The sequence below is a fragment of the Phascolarctos cinereus genome, unplaced genomic scaffold, assembly GCF_003287225.1.
Source record: "Phascolarctos cinereus isolate Bilbo 61053 unplaced genomic scaffold, phaCin_HiC Scaffold_726;HRSCAF=1367, whole genome shotgun sequence".
NCBI classification, from domain to species: domain Eukaryota; kingdom Metazoa; phylum Chordata; class Mammalia; order Diprotodontia; family Phascolarctidae; genus Phascolarctos; species Phascolarctos cinereus.
In genome coordinates, this window is record NW_027556098.1 from 111,329,979 (window position 1) to 111,345,622 (window position 15,644).

Sequence of the window (15,644 nt, forward strand, 5' to 3'; positions counted from 1 at the left end):
TGCTGGTGTCTGGAAAAACTGTTATTTTCCTTAGGAATGAAACTTCTGCCCTTCTGATTAGCACTTTGGATACTGGAAGGTACTGAATTCATTTAATAATGTAAGCAAGTTTACAATAAATAGCAATTGGTTTAGTTTTGAAATTCCAAATTTAATTTTGAAATATTTTATTTTCTATGCAATCTGTAGACTTGGGGAGCATGTCAAGATTTGAAATGGCTTTTAACCATCATAATAATATTTAATATTATGCTTAACATAATGAATCATGTACTTTTGGAAATGTAATATTCCAATCTCAAAATCATGCCCCCCCCCAATGTCTACATGCACACCCATACACATAACACATGCTTCCTTATGGAATGTTGTAAATTTTGGATTCAGGCTTGCAGTTCTAGGTACAGAATGGTATCTACAGGTCTGATTTTAGCTGGATTAGAAATGGTATAATTTTGGTTATTTTTCTTCTTTCTAAATATAAATATGTATAGAACATATTTTTAAATGAAAGCTTTCTTCTCCCTACTGATTTCTGAAGTCTGAGCTCTCAGAAGGCATATAAACCCAGTTTTAACTCAAGAGAAATAATTTATTCATTTACATTTATATGGCTGCCATGATCTTTTCAAATTCATAGGCCTACTAACAAGGAATATGTTTTTAGCAGTGAAGACTTAGTTGCTAAAATAGCTTTTCTGAAACAGTTTCACATGCAAGCAAATTTCATGGTTTCACACAAAATATAAGCTAGGGACACAAGGTCTTCGGGTTTATTTGCTTTCTTAGCAGAAGTTACAGCAAAAAGCTGAAAGCAAGACACAACCCAAAGCAAAACATTTAGAAAGTAAGACTTCTAGAAGAGAAAGTGTACTTTGGCAACAGGTCAAAGAGAAAGAACAGAAGATTATGTTAAAAAAGGATACAGGGACCATTTCAAGTAGGTACATTATTTACAGTTATGGATACATAATCTAATGCCTTAAAACAAATTTGTACACATGTAAGATACCCTACATAAAGCTTTTGCCTAAAGAAAGCATAAAATAATAAAGATTAAAGAGACAATGAGGTAAGAAAGCATCTTGTAAACTTAAAAGTTCCAGTATCAATCAACAGGCACTTATTAAGCACCGACAACGTGCCAGGCATTGAAATATCAATGTGAACTATTACTACTAACAGAGCACCATACAGGCCTACAAGATGAATGCAAGAAAAATAGTAGCTAATACTTTTCTTTTCAAATTCGGTTTCCTCCCCCTCTAGGCTGGGGTGGTGGTGGTGGAGAGGGGTGGGACAGTAGATTTGATTATTTTCTGCTAACATCAGAGCTCCACTGCATGACATCAACCTTAAAAAAGCCTTTTCTTATTCACCGGAAGCTCTGTGGGGAGGCAGCAAGAATATCAGGGTTGGAATCAGAAGACCTGGGTGCCAGTCCTAGCCCTGACACCGCAAAGCTGTGTGAGTCAACCTCACTGTGCCTTGGTTTCTACTTGTTAAACAAAATGGTTGGGTTAGATTTAACATCCCTTCTAATTCAAAACTGAATGAGCTTAATACATAAAATATTTCAATGGATCCGTAGTATCACTGAGATAGGTATTCCCTTCAACGATGCTAATCACAACCCATCCATGAAGCACTGTTCTCTGAGATTCTTTTTTGCATCTTCCCATAAATTCACTACAGAAAACCTACTTAACAGGCAGGGAGCCTTCTTTGCTTACTAATGACATTGTAAGGCTACTACTAACAGAACATGTGGGTTATCTCTTGGCCAGCAAATATTTTGCATATAACTTCCTTCACTACATGCTTTCTCCTGCTTCTTCTTCATAACCCTATTATTTCTAATGTGTTGCAACCTGTGCGTGCCCACCACGGTCTTCTCTGTCTCCCTTTTGACAAATGCAGTGCATTGTTGACTGGTGTTGCATGACTCAGCCAAGCAACAATAGAGGAAGAATAATGGTTGGAAAAGGGGCCATTTTTTTCACGGAGAAGCCTGAGGTCACTAAAAACAGCAATAAAACATAACCCAACAATCTCTACATTTCCGAAAGACAATCCAGCTTGTTTCCCTCCTCCTATTCAGTTCTCTGACCTATATGGTTCTATACGTTGTCCTTCCAGTTGCATTTCATAGTCTGGATGACATGACAGATTTTTTTTTTTAATCCGCTTGGTCCCTGTACATAGTTAGGTCAAATGCTTCAGAGTAATGGCAGATCTCATTTAGCATGTTCTGCCATGTTTTAGGGTCTGATATAATCAGCACAATTTGCTTCTGAAAAGGAGTATCTGGAATCCCTTCTTGACTTGAACTCTATGCTCAATCTCCTCAATGGCAGTGCAGAACCCTGGGAGAGCAAATGTCTTTGTTTTTTGCCTTTGCTTGATATGAATGATCATAGAGTCTCTGTCATCTCTTTCAAGGAATCCCATCTAATTCTCATATATGCCAAGAACAGAGCTTTGCTGGGGGTGAGCTTTTAAGCTAGCATTTTTGCTTTATCAAATCAAATGCTTCCTTACAACACATAAGTACAGTTGAATTATACATTTCCTACAACTTTTAATTGATTGTGATGGCAAAGAATTGGTCTTTAGCTATTACAATATAAGCTCTTCAAGCTTAGTGTTGGGCATCTGATGAGCACTTAACATGTGCTTGCAGACGGACTGATTGCAATATCTCCTATAAAGACCTGACCATTACTGTCTAATATTCCCATTAATGAAGTCCTTGCTACTTTTGTAGACAATGCTCAGAAAAGTTTTATAGAGATGGGAAAGTAGGCATATGGGTCAGTAGCTACCTATGTGCTCTTGGTTGCCTTACTTTGGGGTAATAATAAGATCCAAGGTCCCCTTCTTCCGACCTTTGGTACCTTCCCTTCCTCTTCATATATCTTGAAAAGTGACCCCTCAATGCTCTCAAAACTGTACCACTTACAGCATGGACTAACTCTCCCTTTGTATAAATGCTAGGTCTAGTTCAGTTGTTTTCCCACATTATCTGTACTTCCTTTGTAAGCTCATCCACTGTCCATGATGGCAAGGAACTTGTAACAAAAATCGTTACGAATCTTTATTTGTTTGTTGCCCTTCCAGTTTCATTTATAAATGCCCTCAGGATGACTTAGGGCAGATAGGTGGCAAAGCAGATAGAACAATGGACTAGAGTAAGGCAGATCTGAGTTTGAATCCTGTCTCAGATAGTGTGTATCCCTGGGGAAGTTATTTCACCTCTCTGGGCCTCAGTTCCCTCATCTGTAAATAGAAGAGTTGGACTGGATAACCTCAAAAGTCCCTTCCACCTCTAAATCTATGCTGCTACGACTTTGCTTATGGGGTCTCTCATTTAAATTGGGTTTTCTGTCCCTTTCATCTCTGTTTTATGAGGTAGTACTGTTCACAATCTCTCTCACCTTCCATTTTCATAAGATTTAACAATCAAGTTTATAATCTGAATTGGTGATGTCTTTGGCTAGCATTTTTTTCTGCTTGACAGGTAAGTTAAGTGTTCGTTTTGTAGTTAGTGGGTTTTAACCACTTCTGTTCTCATTATGGCAACTGATCTGCAATAGTTAAACTTTTGAATGAAAATGTTAAAATCAGGACAGATATCCTTTCCATCATCCTTTTCTTTCTCTTTTAGCATCAATAACTTGTTTAAATAAGTCATGTTGCCATATCTTCTTTTTATTCATTGTTCTAGTTTCATATCAATTTGGAAATTTGGTCTAATAAGCCAGTGACATGACTACACGGACAGAGTTGATCCAGGAATGACTTCTGTATCAGTAATGAGTTTTCTGCCTTTTAAAATTTTTTTAAAATTATATTTTTTGGGGTGTGTATGAGATTTTTTTAGTGCTTGCCATGTCCTATTGCCCTCTAATTCTTTTTTTGGGGGGACCTCCAATTCTTTTCTTAAAGAAAGAACTAACATGTGAGTTTGAGACTTCTGTGAGGCCTACATGTTTTTGGCCTCTTATTCTTCAATCCACCAACCAATAAGGATTCATCAAGTGTCTAGTACATGCAGTGGGAGAGCACAGATAAAAATGAAGCTGTTGCTGCCCTGGTGCTTATAGCACATCAGGGGAAATAACAGCTATGTGGATAAGTACATATAAAATACATAAAGGTCATTTTTGGTGGGAAGGTAGTGGCAACTGGAGGGAGAACTCACAAAAGTTTTCTTGAAGAAAAGCCTGAGCTGTGTCTGGAAGAAAACAGATATTGGAAGAGGTGGAAGTAAGGAGACAGCACAGTCCACAAAGTAGGGACAGCCAATGCAATGGCACAGGAGGAACAGCATAAAGGCTCAGCTGCTGGATCACACACTGTGAGAAGGAGATTAATGAATAACAGGCATTGAAGGAAAGTTTGGAGCCAGGTTGTTAAAGGCTTGAAAAGCTCAACAGAAGAATTTAAATTTGATCCTAAAAGCAACAGGGTGGGCAGTGGGGGGTAGTGATTTGGTCAGACTTTGGCTTTAGGAAAATCACTTTTGTCAATTGTGTGGAGGATGGATTCAAATGAGGAGAGACTTGAGGCAGGGTGACCAATTAGGAGGTGAGTCCAATAATAGTACAGATGAGAGGAGATGGGGAATAAAACAAGGGGGATGGCTATGTAAGAAAGAAGGGGATGTATTCGAGAAATGTTGTGGAAATAGAAATGGCAAGACTTAACAACTGACTGGATATGGGAGATGAAGAAAAGGTGAGGAGTCGATAATAATGACAGAGTTGGAAACCTGGATGACAGGAAGCATGTGGTGCCTTTGACAGAAATAGCTAAGTCTGGAAGGAGAGGTGGAGGGGTTTGGGAGAAAGATGACAAGACTATTTTGGCATGCTAAATTTGAGATGCCTATGGTAGATCTAATTTGTAAATACCCAAAGGTAGTAGTTGTAGAAGCATGATGGAACTCAGGAGAAAGACTACTTAGGGCTGGATATGTACATCTGGGAGTCATCTGCATAAAGACTATAACTGAACTTAACTCTTGAACCATATTTTACAACATTTTTGGTTACCATTACCTATTCCTATGTCTACATTGAAATCACCAAACATCAGAATTTACGTTGATTTAATTTGGAGGGTCTTAATCTATTTTGAACAGGTTCTTCTCTGTCCCTTCTGAAGCAAGATGCCTAAATTGCAATTATTTTCATATCAGATTGTTTGCAAATATTTATCATAACTATTTCAATAAGATGACCAAATGTAACTTCCTTCCTGGAACTTATGATAAAATCAATGCTGCCAATTCCTTTCTTTGCCTCTCCAAAGAGAACCTGGGAATCATTCTTCAGTTAGCTGTAACTTCTGTTGTCTTCTTCTTCTTCTTCTTCTTCTTCTTTTTTAAATAGTGAGAATGTCAAGATTAACCTAATTCAGCTCTTCCAAAATTAAGTCAGATCAGTGGTCAATGGGTAAGGATTTCATATTTAGAGTACCAACACCTAGAATAATATTTACAGATAGTCTAAAAACCGTGACTCTTACTACTTCCTGCTCCCTCTTCTCTTGGTCACTGCAGAAATAGAATAGGATGGGGTTTAGGGTATCAGATTGTGGGCCATTTTTGCATTTTTCTGTTTCATAGGTTGCAGTGGCAAAAAGAATTTATCTCTAAGTGGCTTGCCTGCCTCTCTGTTCTTAGTTAGGATGGACCTCAGAAAGCAAACACAGTTTGTTTCTAGGAGAGGACAGTAAAATCTGCCGGAGTTAGTACTTTGTTGGCGTAGCCTTTGAGAACCTTTTAAATAAAAGGAAAAACAATCTTCTTATGTAGTGACACAAAGCATTCTAAAAGAGAGTCCCTTGGTGAGGAGGATTTCATACCATAAACTATATTACCAGATCTGTAAAAAAAAAGAACATGGATTAAATTTCATTCCATATTATTCCATATTCTTAAAATAATGATATAAACTGTTCCCTGGAAATGAGAGTAATTATATGACCTAACTTAAGAGTTACTGAATGTTAGAGCAGAAAGGTAACCTGGATGACATCTTTTTCAAACTTTTCATTTGAAATATGAGAAATTTGAAGTCCAGAAAGGCAGTGACTTGCCTAAGGTCATACAGCTAAGTCAGAGGCAGAGCTGGAACTGAAATCCAGGTCCTCTGAAATCCAGGTCCTCTTACTCTCCACTATAGGACATAAACTGTTGGAATGTTCATTGATTAAATTAATACAACTCCAATATGAATGATTAACTTCAATTTTCATAATTCTAAACTTCTTTATTGGAATAATTTATTTTGCTGAAATCTTGCATGCTCAGAATGAGATGCCCACTGTCATTCAGTATTTCCATGCTGAATTTAGACAACTACTGAGCTACAGGAACATGTTATTTTACAAATGTTGAAATCACTATGAAAGCAACATGAAAATCAGGTCACACAAGGTTATTGTATGTGTCCCTCAAATCCTCATAACATTCACTAGCTGGTCTGGTAACCTGGTAAATGTGATTACAAAAATAAATTACTCATAATTTCACTTTCATGCTTAATAAAAAGTGATGCTTATCAAACTAGAGGGTGGAAGAGAGTTTACCAAATGAACTGGCTAGTACAATACTAGTACCTAGCAATTACTTCGTATACAAGCAACCCAATGTTGATTGACATGATTAAAATAAGAAAATTTTCATAAGGTCAATTTCATATATTCTTTTGTAGCAATTTTGCATTTTGTCTCTCTAGATAGGCAAATTATGGTAGGAAAGTAAAAATCACATTCTATTTCTGTAGTAATTTAATCCCTTATGCGTCTCCACCTCCAAAGCAATTTCTAGCATCTATTTTATTTTGTCCTCAGCAACCCTATGAGGTCGATATCATCCCGTTTTATATATGAGGCAGCTAAGGCACCAAGAACGAAGGATTTGACAATTAGATGGGACCTTAGTCCAACACCCTCATTTTACTGCTGAGGATGCTGAGATATTAAGAAAATTAAGTGACTTGTCCAAAGTCACATATTTAGATAGTAACAGAGTTGCAGCTGGAATCCAGGTCTCCTAACTGGTAGCTCAGCACTCTCTACTTACTATGCCATATGAAATCAGTTCTCACTGTTCATAGGTTTTCAAGACTTAAAGCTGGGAAGAACCTCAGCAACCATCTGGTAAAACCCTCTCTTTTTGTACATAAGGGAAATGAAACCAAAAGCAGCAAAAAGATGCAACAAGTCACCTAGGCAATAAGCAAGTCGAGCTGGTGTTCAAACAGGGCTTTGGACATACAACCCAGTCAGTAGTCATTTTTTTTTAAGGCAATTGGGGTTAAGTGACTTGCCCAGGGTCACACAGCTAGTGAGTATCATGTATCTGAGTCTGGATTTTGAACTCAGGTTCTCCTGACCTCAGGGCCAGTGCTCTATCCACTGCGCCACTTAGCTGCCCCTCCCTAAGTGGTCTTTCTACTACAGCATGCTGCTTCCATCTCCAACAATTTTAGGGCCAAAAAATCATTTAATTGCAGCAATTATGTACAAAATTTAAGATGAGGCTGTGAACAAAACCTTTGTATCTGAAAAATGGTAGAAATTTAGGAAGGCAAAAGATGACTTTTCTATAAAAGGATCACTAATGAAAAAAAATCTGTCTTATGTAGTATTGGCCCTCTAATGCAAGGAGATCTGACTGTGTACTTAACTGGTTTTGTGCAATAATGGAAATCTGGTGAGCCTGGCACCTGAAAAAAGATACTGAGTTTATAATCTACCATAATCCTAACATTCGTCAGTTGTTCTTCTGAGTCATAGCAACTGCACAACTATAGAAAAGACAGTCCATTTCTCCATTCCTCTCACACCCAATGAATAGCAAGATTGATGTCATTAGGTTCTTGTTCTGCTATGGATTTGGGGGTCCTGTAGAAACCAGTAGCACCAATGCACAGATAGCATGTTTCAATCTGCAAAGTGAGGTTACATGTTATGGTGCAAGTCACTTTACCTAGCTGGGTCTTAGTTTTCTCATTTGTAGAGACTAAATAGTCTTTAAGATTCTGTCTAGCTGTAACATTACATGACTTTATTTCTTTTGATCTTTATAACAACACAGTGAGGTGGGGATGGAAAGAGGTATTATTATCCCAATTTCAGAGATGAGGAAATAGGTTTGAGAGCTGAAGTGACTTTGCTCCTGGGGATAAAATGGTTCAGACTGAGTTTTATTAGAATGTAGGTCTCATGACTCCAAGTTCAGGACTCTTCCTGTTATACTTCTATTAGGGCTCTATTATGATTTAAATTTTTGTTTAAATGTATTTTCACTGTGGTTTTTGTTTCCTTCAGGTATAAAGTTAAAATTTCCTATATTTCTGATTTTTTAAAAAAAAATCTAAGGGAAATTTCTCTCTTTGTTCTAAAGTACACAGGTTTTCTGTAATAAGTTTCAGAACATTCACTGGGAAGTAAAATCAAGATACATTAAAAGAAGAAAAACATATTAGACTCAGAGTTTTAAAAACATTTAAATGGAATTCTTGACAGTGTGTGCAATAATGGTTTTAGCACCGGCAGAAATACCTACATTATATGAGCCTAACATAAATAGTAAATACAAAAACAATACTTTAGAGGAGGCTACATTTTCTCATGCTACTTTTCTCAATACTATAGGAGGAAGTTTATAAATATCAAAGTGACTGTGAATCTCCCTGCTAATGGTCAAAATAAAATCAACTCAAGAAAAACTCCCAAAGAAGTCTTTATGATTTCATTCAATTTTCACAAGAAATTATGTAAGTTGGCCATAAAGAAGAACATCCCATTGTGTGCTGAGAAGTTCCTGAATGATGACTGTGGCATTCTTTTTAACAGAGAACAGAAGTGAGTCTATAAGAATAGTTTAGATTCTCATCTGCATGGGACAGCTTAAATGTTATTCTAGTTTTAAGATATGAAGAATGATTATCTCTTTTCATGTCCTTTCTAGTATTATGATACTGTAAGAACTTAAAACTAGATTAAGCTAAAATTCTTTCATGTCAATATGCAATAATCAAGAAATCACCTTAAAAGCATGATTTAAGGCAAAATCTGAGCTGAGAAAATAAAAGAACAAAATGAAAAGAATGGTTCTAAATGTGATGAATAAACACACATGAGAATATTTATATGAACAGATACAATGTGAAATAAGAAGCAGGAAAAAAAATACATGACTATAACAATAAGTGAAAAGAACTCCTCCCATACAATTGTAACTGAATGCTGCAAAATTAAAATGAGCAAGCTTGGCCCCAAGGAAGAACTATGAGAGGTATCCCCTCTCCCTTTTTTGCAGAGATGGGGAGGTGAACTAGGGGTATATAATTCTGTAGACAATGGCAGACTTTTTGACATGTGGGTGAATTTTATGAACCAACCCCCCTCTACCCTCTCTCACCTTTCTATTCTTTGTTATAGCGGATGGACAGCCAGGAGAGGATGTGGGTAAGGATATACTGGGATATGTTTTAGACATAAAAACAAAATATATCAATAGAATTTTATTTTTAAAAAAAGAAAGAAAAAAATGCTCCTTATCTGGTCAGGGTTTACAAGACTAAGGGTCTATGTGTTTTATATGCACATGTATAGTTACACACACGTGTATATATATGCCACAGGTACATTATGTACATATACATTCATATATATGTGTATTATATATACATATATTTAAAAGCCTTCATGTGCATCTTATTCTGATGACATATCCATATGCACATGCATATTATATACATACACACATGTATTTATAGACATATAGATTCTATGTATATAAAACTGAAAAGCCTTTCCTCAACCTCTTACTCAGATGCCTTAATATAGTATGGAACTGACCAGGACTCTTAAAGGATGGTGCCATAACCTTCTGTATATATCATTTAAGGAGCCTAACTAACCCTGCTGAAGCTGGTCACTAAAAGGTTGGCTACTCGGCGATGAATGTTTTGGCCACAGAAACTCATAAAAACCATACATGAAGGTGTGGAGGGAATGGTTGCAATCTGTCATAATGGACAGCGTATTCATACTGATGAAATCAAGAATCTGAAAGTAATGAAGTAAAAATAACGCACCTTTTTATTCATTTCAACAATTCATTTATAGTTTCAAGGACTATACTTCTGATATTCAGAATGCAGCAAATATAGACAAGGACCAGATGAATCAGAATTAAAGGACATCTCTTCTCTTTCAGAAAAGATTGTGGACAAAGCTATTCTACTCTCTCAGGAACAGTCCTTTCTCAGGAACAGGGGAGAGAGAAAAGACTCTTATGTGTTCTTCTCACCTGAAGCTGCTGTAGCATTTGTAGGGGTTGAAGCAGCTGCTTGAATCCGAGCATGGGGAGGGATAAGGATTGTAGCCAGAGGTGGATTACTTGACAGTTCTAAGGGAAAGTAAAACAGAACAGTTAGATTTCACTCATAACTCTGAATGTCAAATAACCAGATAATAGCTTCTGTGGAGAGAAGCTCTAGAATGCTTCCAACTAAGACTGACTAAAAGATGATATAACGACCCATTAAAGGCAGTACCCACTTGTCAGCCTGTAGAGAGAGTGCTCTATTTTCAAAGAGTACACTTTCTACATGTGAGCTTTAATAGATATACAAAAAAATTAGAATGGAGGGTCAGGGTATAGATGAATTGATAGCTGTGGTGGAAGGAAGGGAAAAAATTCTGACATGCACCAATGTTCCTGGCAAGTTCATAGATGCATTATGGACCTGAAAAGTTTGGGAAAGTGTGCTATCTGAATTAAGATAAAGTACTTCCTAGTAGCATGATTTTGTATCAGATCATGTTATCCCTGAAAAACATGGAAATAAACTTGGGAAATATCCAGTGCCATTTTACTATAGATAGCCCATTTAAACTGACATTTTGACTTTTAGAAAAGGCAGGAGGATCATTGGTAGTTGGGGCAAAGAATAGGATAATGAAAGAGGAAACATGGTGGTATGAATAAGGCAGGCACTGGACTTGGTTGTCAGGGAGATCTGGGTTCAAATACTACCTCAGACATTTACTAGCTGTGTGACCCTGGGCCAAGTCACTTAACCTCTCTGTGCCTTACTTTCTTCATCTGTATGATAAAGATTGGTCTCTTCTAGGAAAGGTCTCTTCTAGGTCTAAATCTATGATCCTATGACCACTTTTTGCACTAAGAAATACACTTTCACAATTTAAACTCTACTACCTCAGGTAGGAACTGTCTCTTCTTCTTTGTCCTTCCTTTCCTCCTTTCTGGAAAATCTACTTAAGCAAACAGTAAAGACCCTTTCAAATACATATGAGTAGACAATGTCATGGTGGTAGAAAACTGAAGGCTTCTGTCCACAGGTAAGACCTTTGTGCATTTTTAAAATAACACCTCCCTGGATGTTAGTAAAGAGAGAAACATTTTTAATCGAAAGTTTTCTACGATTATGAGTCCCACATTTAAAAGGAAATCTGAATATTAAGTGAAAATCTAAAATTTTCATCTAGAAGTCAATGACCCACCGACAGGGAAAATTTGAGAACAGATAAAATAAAATAGGGTGCTTTTTCAACTTTTCTTTCTTAAACTGCCCTGTCCCCTTTTTAGGGTTAGCTACCTCATTATATTTTATTTTAGGTTACAATTTTCCTTCCAGGGTTGGTTCTCCCTATCCCTAAAGGTCACTCAGTTCCTGGCCAATTCAAAACCTTCCTGCCAGGACTGTGCCAGATGCTCATTGGGTCTCTGGAGCTCTGATTGTCTCCTGGGCTCTGAATATGGAAGCACAGGCACAGGCAGAATCATCAATGATGGCTGCCATCCAATACATTAATTATTATGTATTATTCATTATATAATGAAGAAGGAAACATGGCGGTATGGTCATAGAAATAAAGTTTCTATAATGAAAAAGATCGATTATATCATACTTAAGTCTGTTTCACTAGGAATGATAACGTCTCTCTTCGCAACAATATTATAAAGGAGTTTAGCATAATGTACTGGAATGATCAATGAACACAGGATCAGGAAGGACATGGCTTCATAATCCTGACTCTATCCTGTCATTGTTTTTAGCCTCAGTTTCCAAATCTGTAAAATGGAAATGTTAATACTTGCAGTCCCTAAATTCATAGGGCTGTTGTTGGTAAAGTGATTTGTAAGCCTCAAAGTGCCACAGAAATGTGAATTATTCCAGAAATCAATTTTCTAAGAGGATTACGGTTGAGCAACCTAAATTTGGCCCCCTGGTTATCTACACAATCACCAGTTCTCTGTTCTCCTCCATCCTCTTTGTAGCTTTCTGCCTATAGGTCTCTTATCCTGATCACAGCCTAAACTATTCATATACCTAATTGTATAAAACTTCAGTATATAATTAAAAGAAAAGCAAAACTAAATTTTAAAAGACAATTCAATACTTAAACTAAATAGCAAATTATATTCCTTTGAACAACTTCAGTGCCATCTTGTTTCTATTAAAAACATAAATGCAACATGATCCTCTGAAAAGCTTTGCTGAATAAAGCAGATTCCTAAACAAACTTAGGAGACAAATAATATTGTAAAATATTGTAATATACTGCAAAAGAAAAGAAAAATGCTTGGTAAAGGCTCTAGATTTGTACTGCTGAAATCTTTCTATTCTTGAGCACAAAATTCTATTTTAAAGCTCCTAATCTTTTTTTTTTTAAACCAATAGTGTCATGTCCTTCATTAGAAACAGAAAAAAATACAGATCTGGTTTTATGTATGTCTACACCAGCCTTCCCATCCCCGGACTCTACCCCCCAAGTATGAATGTATTTGTCAGTGTGTTTTAGAGTTATCAAGAGAGCTGGAACTGTACTTAAAAATTCCAGAAGGTCAGAGGTCAAACAGGGGAAAAATGTGTGTCCCCCCCCCCGTCAAAAATTGGTTTATTCTCAATACAAAATAAGGTCAACAGGTACTGAGAGAGGTCCATCACCTTCCCTTAAAATGGCAGAATTAAGGACTGCTCATTAAAGACTGGCCAGAGAAGGGTACTCACCTTCACATTAATTGCTGAAAATTTTTGAGGAGTTAGATTCAAATGGCTCATCCTCAGCTCAAGCACTTTCCTGAATGAGACCATTAGGGAACCAAATTATGTGGCTCTTTCCTCGTGCATCACAAATTTTATGAAGCCCTTTATAAGTTTATCAAGTTTTTAAAAATGCTCTTATTTAGAAATGTAGATAAACTTTTCTGTTCTTAATGACTAGGTTTGGCAGCTTAATATGCTTTCTTATGATATTCTTCTCTAGTTAGATGTTACTTTTTTTCCTTTTTGTTTTTTTGGTGAGGCACTGGGGTTAAATGACTTGCCCAGGGTCACACAACTAGTGAGTGTTATGTGTCTGAGGCCAGATTTGAACTCAGGTCCTCCTGATTCCAGGGCCAGTGCTCTATCCACTGTGCCACCTAGCAGGCCCTAAAGTTATTTTTTCTAACCAGAAATTTTGAGGATGGTTTACGTTTTTGTTCTTAAACTACTTAGTAACATCATTCTAGCTTAATTACACAAGATGCAAATTTGGGTTGGGGAATCTGGCTTAGAAGTCATGAATTATTCACCAGGTGCTGGATATACTCTTGGGGATTAAGGTTGTAAAACAGTCCAACTTTCTCATTTTACAGAAGAGGAAACTAAAGCCCAGCAAGCTGAAAAGGACAGAGGGCAGTAAGCAGGATAGCTAGAATCTGAACCCAGGTCCTCTGACTCCAAATCCAGCACTCTTCCCAATGCACTCTGCTTTGCTTTTACATGCCCCAAAAGGAAATACAGACAACTGTTTGCCAAAAGAAATAATTAAATGTATACATTAGCTTATCAAGAAAAACTTAACTACATACTCACTATACTAAGGCAGAGATAACAGAGTGGATTTTATTAGGTTTTCCATCCCAAACAGTTAAAATTAAACAAAAAGTCAAGCTGTATAAGGGGTAACCCTAATTATCTGGAAAATTTGCTCATCCTGACAATACCTGACGAGGTTCTCTTGTTAATTTCAATTTTGCTCTTTTATGCAATGGGGAATTAGTTTTAATGTTTCAAAATTTGGAGAACAGGTTTGTGTTCAGCTCTATATTACAATTATGTTGGCTTCAATCAGATCTCACTTCAGACCTTGTTTTTCAAGACTGAAGGCCTAATTTTGTTTACTCCATAATAATACAATAATCTTACATTTATATAACACTTTACAATTATTAGGTATCTAATTACTACCTTATTTGATCTTATAACTACCCTATGTGAAAAAGTACAAATAATACTAGTCCTAATTTACAGATGGAAAATCAGGTTCAGAGAAGTTAAGCAATATATCCAATGTATCACAACTGGTAATTGATAGAGCTTGCACTGGAACTCAGAGCTTTGGACAGCAAGCACGATGTTCTACTAGATTGTGCTATTTTTCCTCAGGTAGCAGTCTGCTGAAATTATAGAATTTATTTGGAATGGACCTTAGTGATCATCTAACTTGTTCCTATTGTTTTTTAAAGATGAGAAGCTGAGACTGGGGAAAAAGTAAGTTGCTCAAGGTCAACACAACTTCAGTAGTTAATGACATTATTAAGAATATGAAGGCCTCTTTCCTAACTCTCAGTTCAGTACTCTTCCCAATAAATTTCCGTAAGGCCTCCCTTCATCCTCTTAATCCTCTACAATTCTATTAACTTCTATTAATCATCCTCTTCTACAATTCTATCAACATGTTTACATGGTACACATGGTATTTCTAGAACTGAGTAATAATTTTTTAGTTCTCCCAACAAATACATTCCCTTATAAGGCAGGTATTTTGCTGGTATACATTGGCTAGAGAAGTACAAGTTTGTGCTTTCAGGAAATCACCTATGACCACTCATATGTCCTTTCCCTTCACTGTAACCTTATACTAAATTTAAGAAAAATATGGAATACCTTTCCTTAAAGTGTCTTAACTGCTGATATGAAAATTTTTTATTTTAGCTTATTTATACATTTTCCTTCTCTTTCTGCAGTTCATCTCCATGCATTTTCTATTTTACTACTTAGCACATTTCCTTAACCTTAAAAAGGTTTCATATTTTTTTATGGATGAAAATCATGCTAGCAATTGCAAACTCTCCCATGCAGTATTCATTTGTGAAGTTCTTTAAGTCAACACTCTTTAGTTTCTTCAACACTGCATCTCATTTCACTGGAGTATCTTCAAAACTTCTGGATATATGTTATCGAGTATTAGAAATTTATTTGATTATAATTCATCAGTTAATTCTGCAATGAATACCTCCTATGTTACAACTGTTTAGTACCCGTGAGCTCTCTCTCCCTCACAGGATAATACGAAAGCAGGAATCCCACAATGCTGATCCCTCCAGGTGGTACAGGGTCTCCTCTTAGTAACACAGCCCATTTATTGCAAGGGCCTGTAAAATCTGCCCCTAATCTACATTTCCACCTTAATCATCTACTGTTCTTCTACACACAATTTATGCTTCAGTCAGAATGGACTACTTGCTCTTCCCCAAACTTACATTGTCTTTTCTTGCCTCTGAAGCTTTGCTTTCATCATTCTTTGTTCCCTAGGACACTCTTCCC

The 15,644-nt window shown here is 36.6% G+C and overlaps 1 protein-coding gene across 4 annotated transcripts in view; it reads right to left on the minus strand.

Annotated features, from left to right (window-relative positions):
* The window catches only part of GSK3B (glycogen synthase kinase 3 beta), a 287,106-nt gene that overhangs the window by 32,435 nt on the left and 239,027 nt on the right, over positions 1 to 15,644 (minus strand). For all 4 annotated transcript variants that reach the window (XM_020985881.2, XM_020985882.2, XM_020985883.2 and 1 more), the window contains one exon: positions 10,334 to 10,432. In XM_020985881.2, coding sequence (XP_020841540.1) covers positions 10,334 to 10,432 — 99 coding nt within the window. The remainder of the gene's footprint in view (positions 1 to 10,333; positions 10,433 to 15,644) is intronic.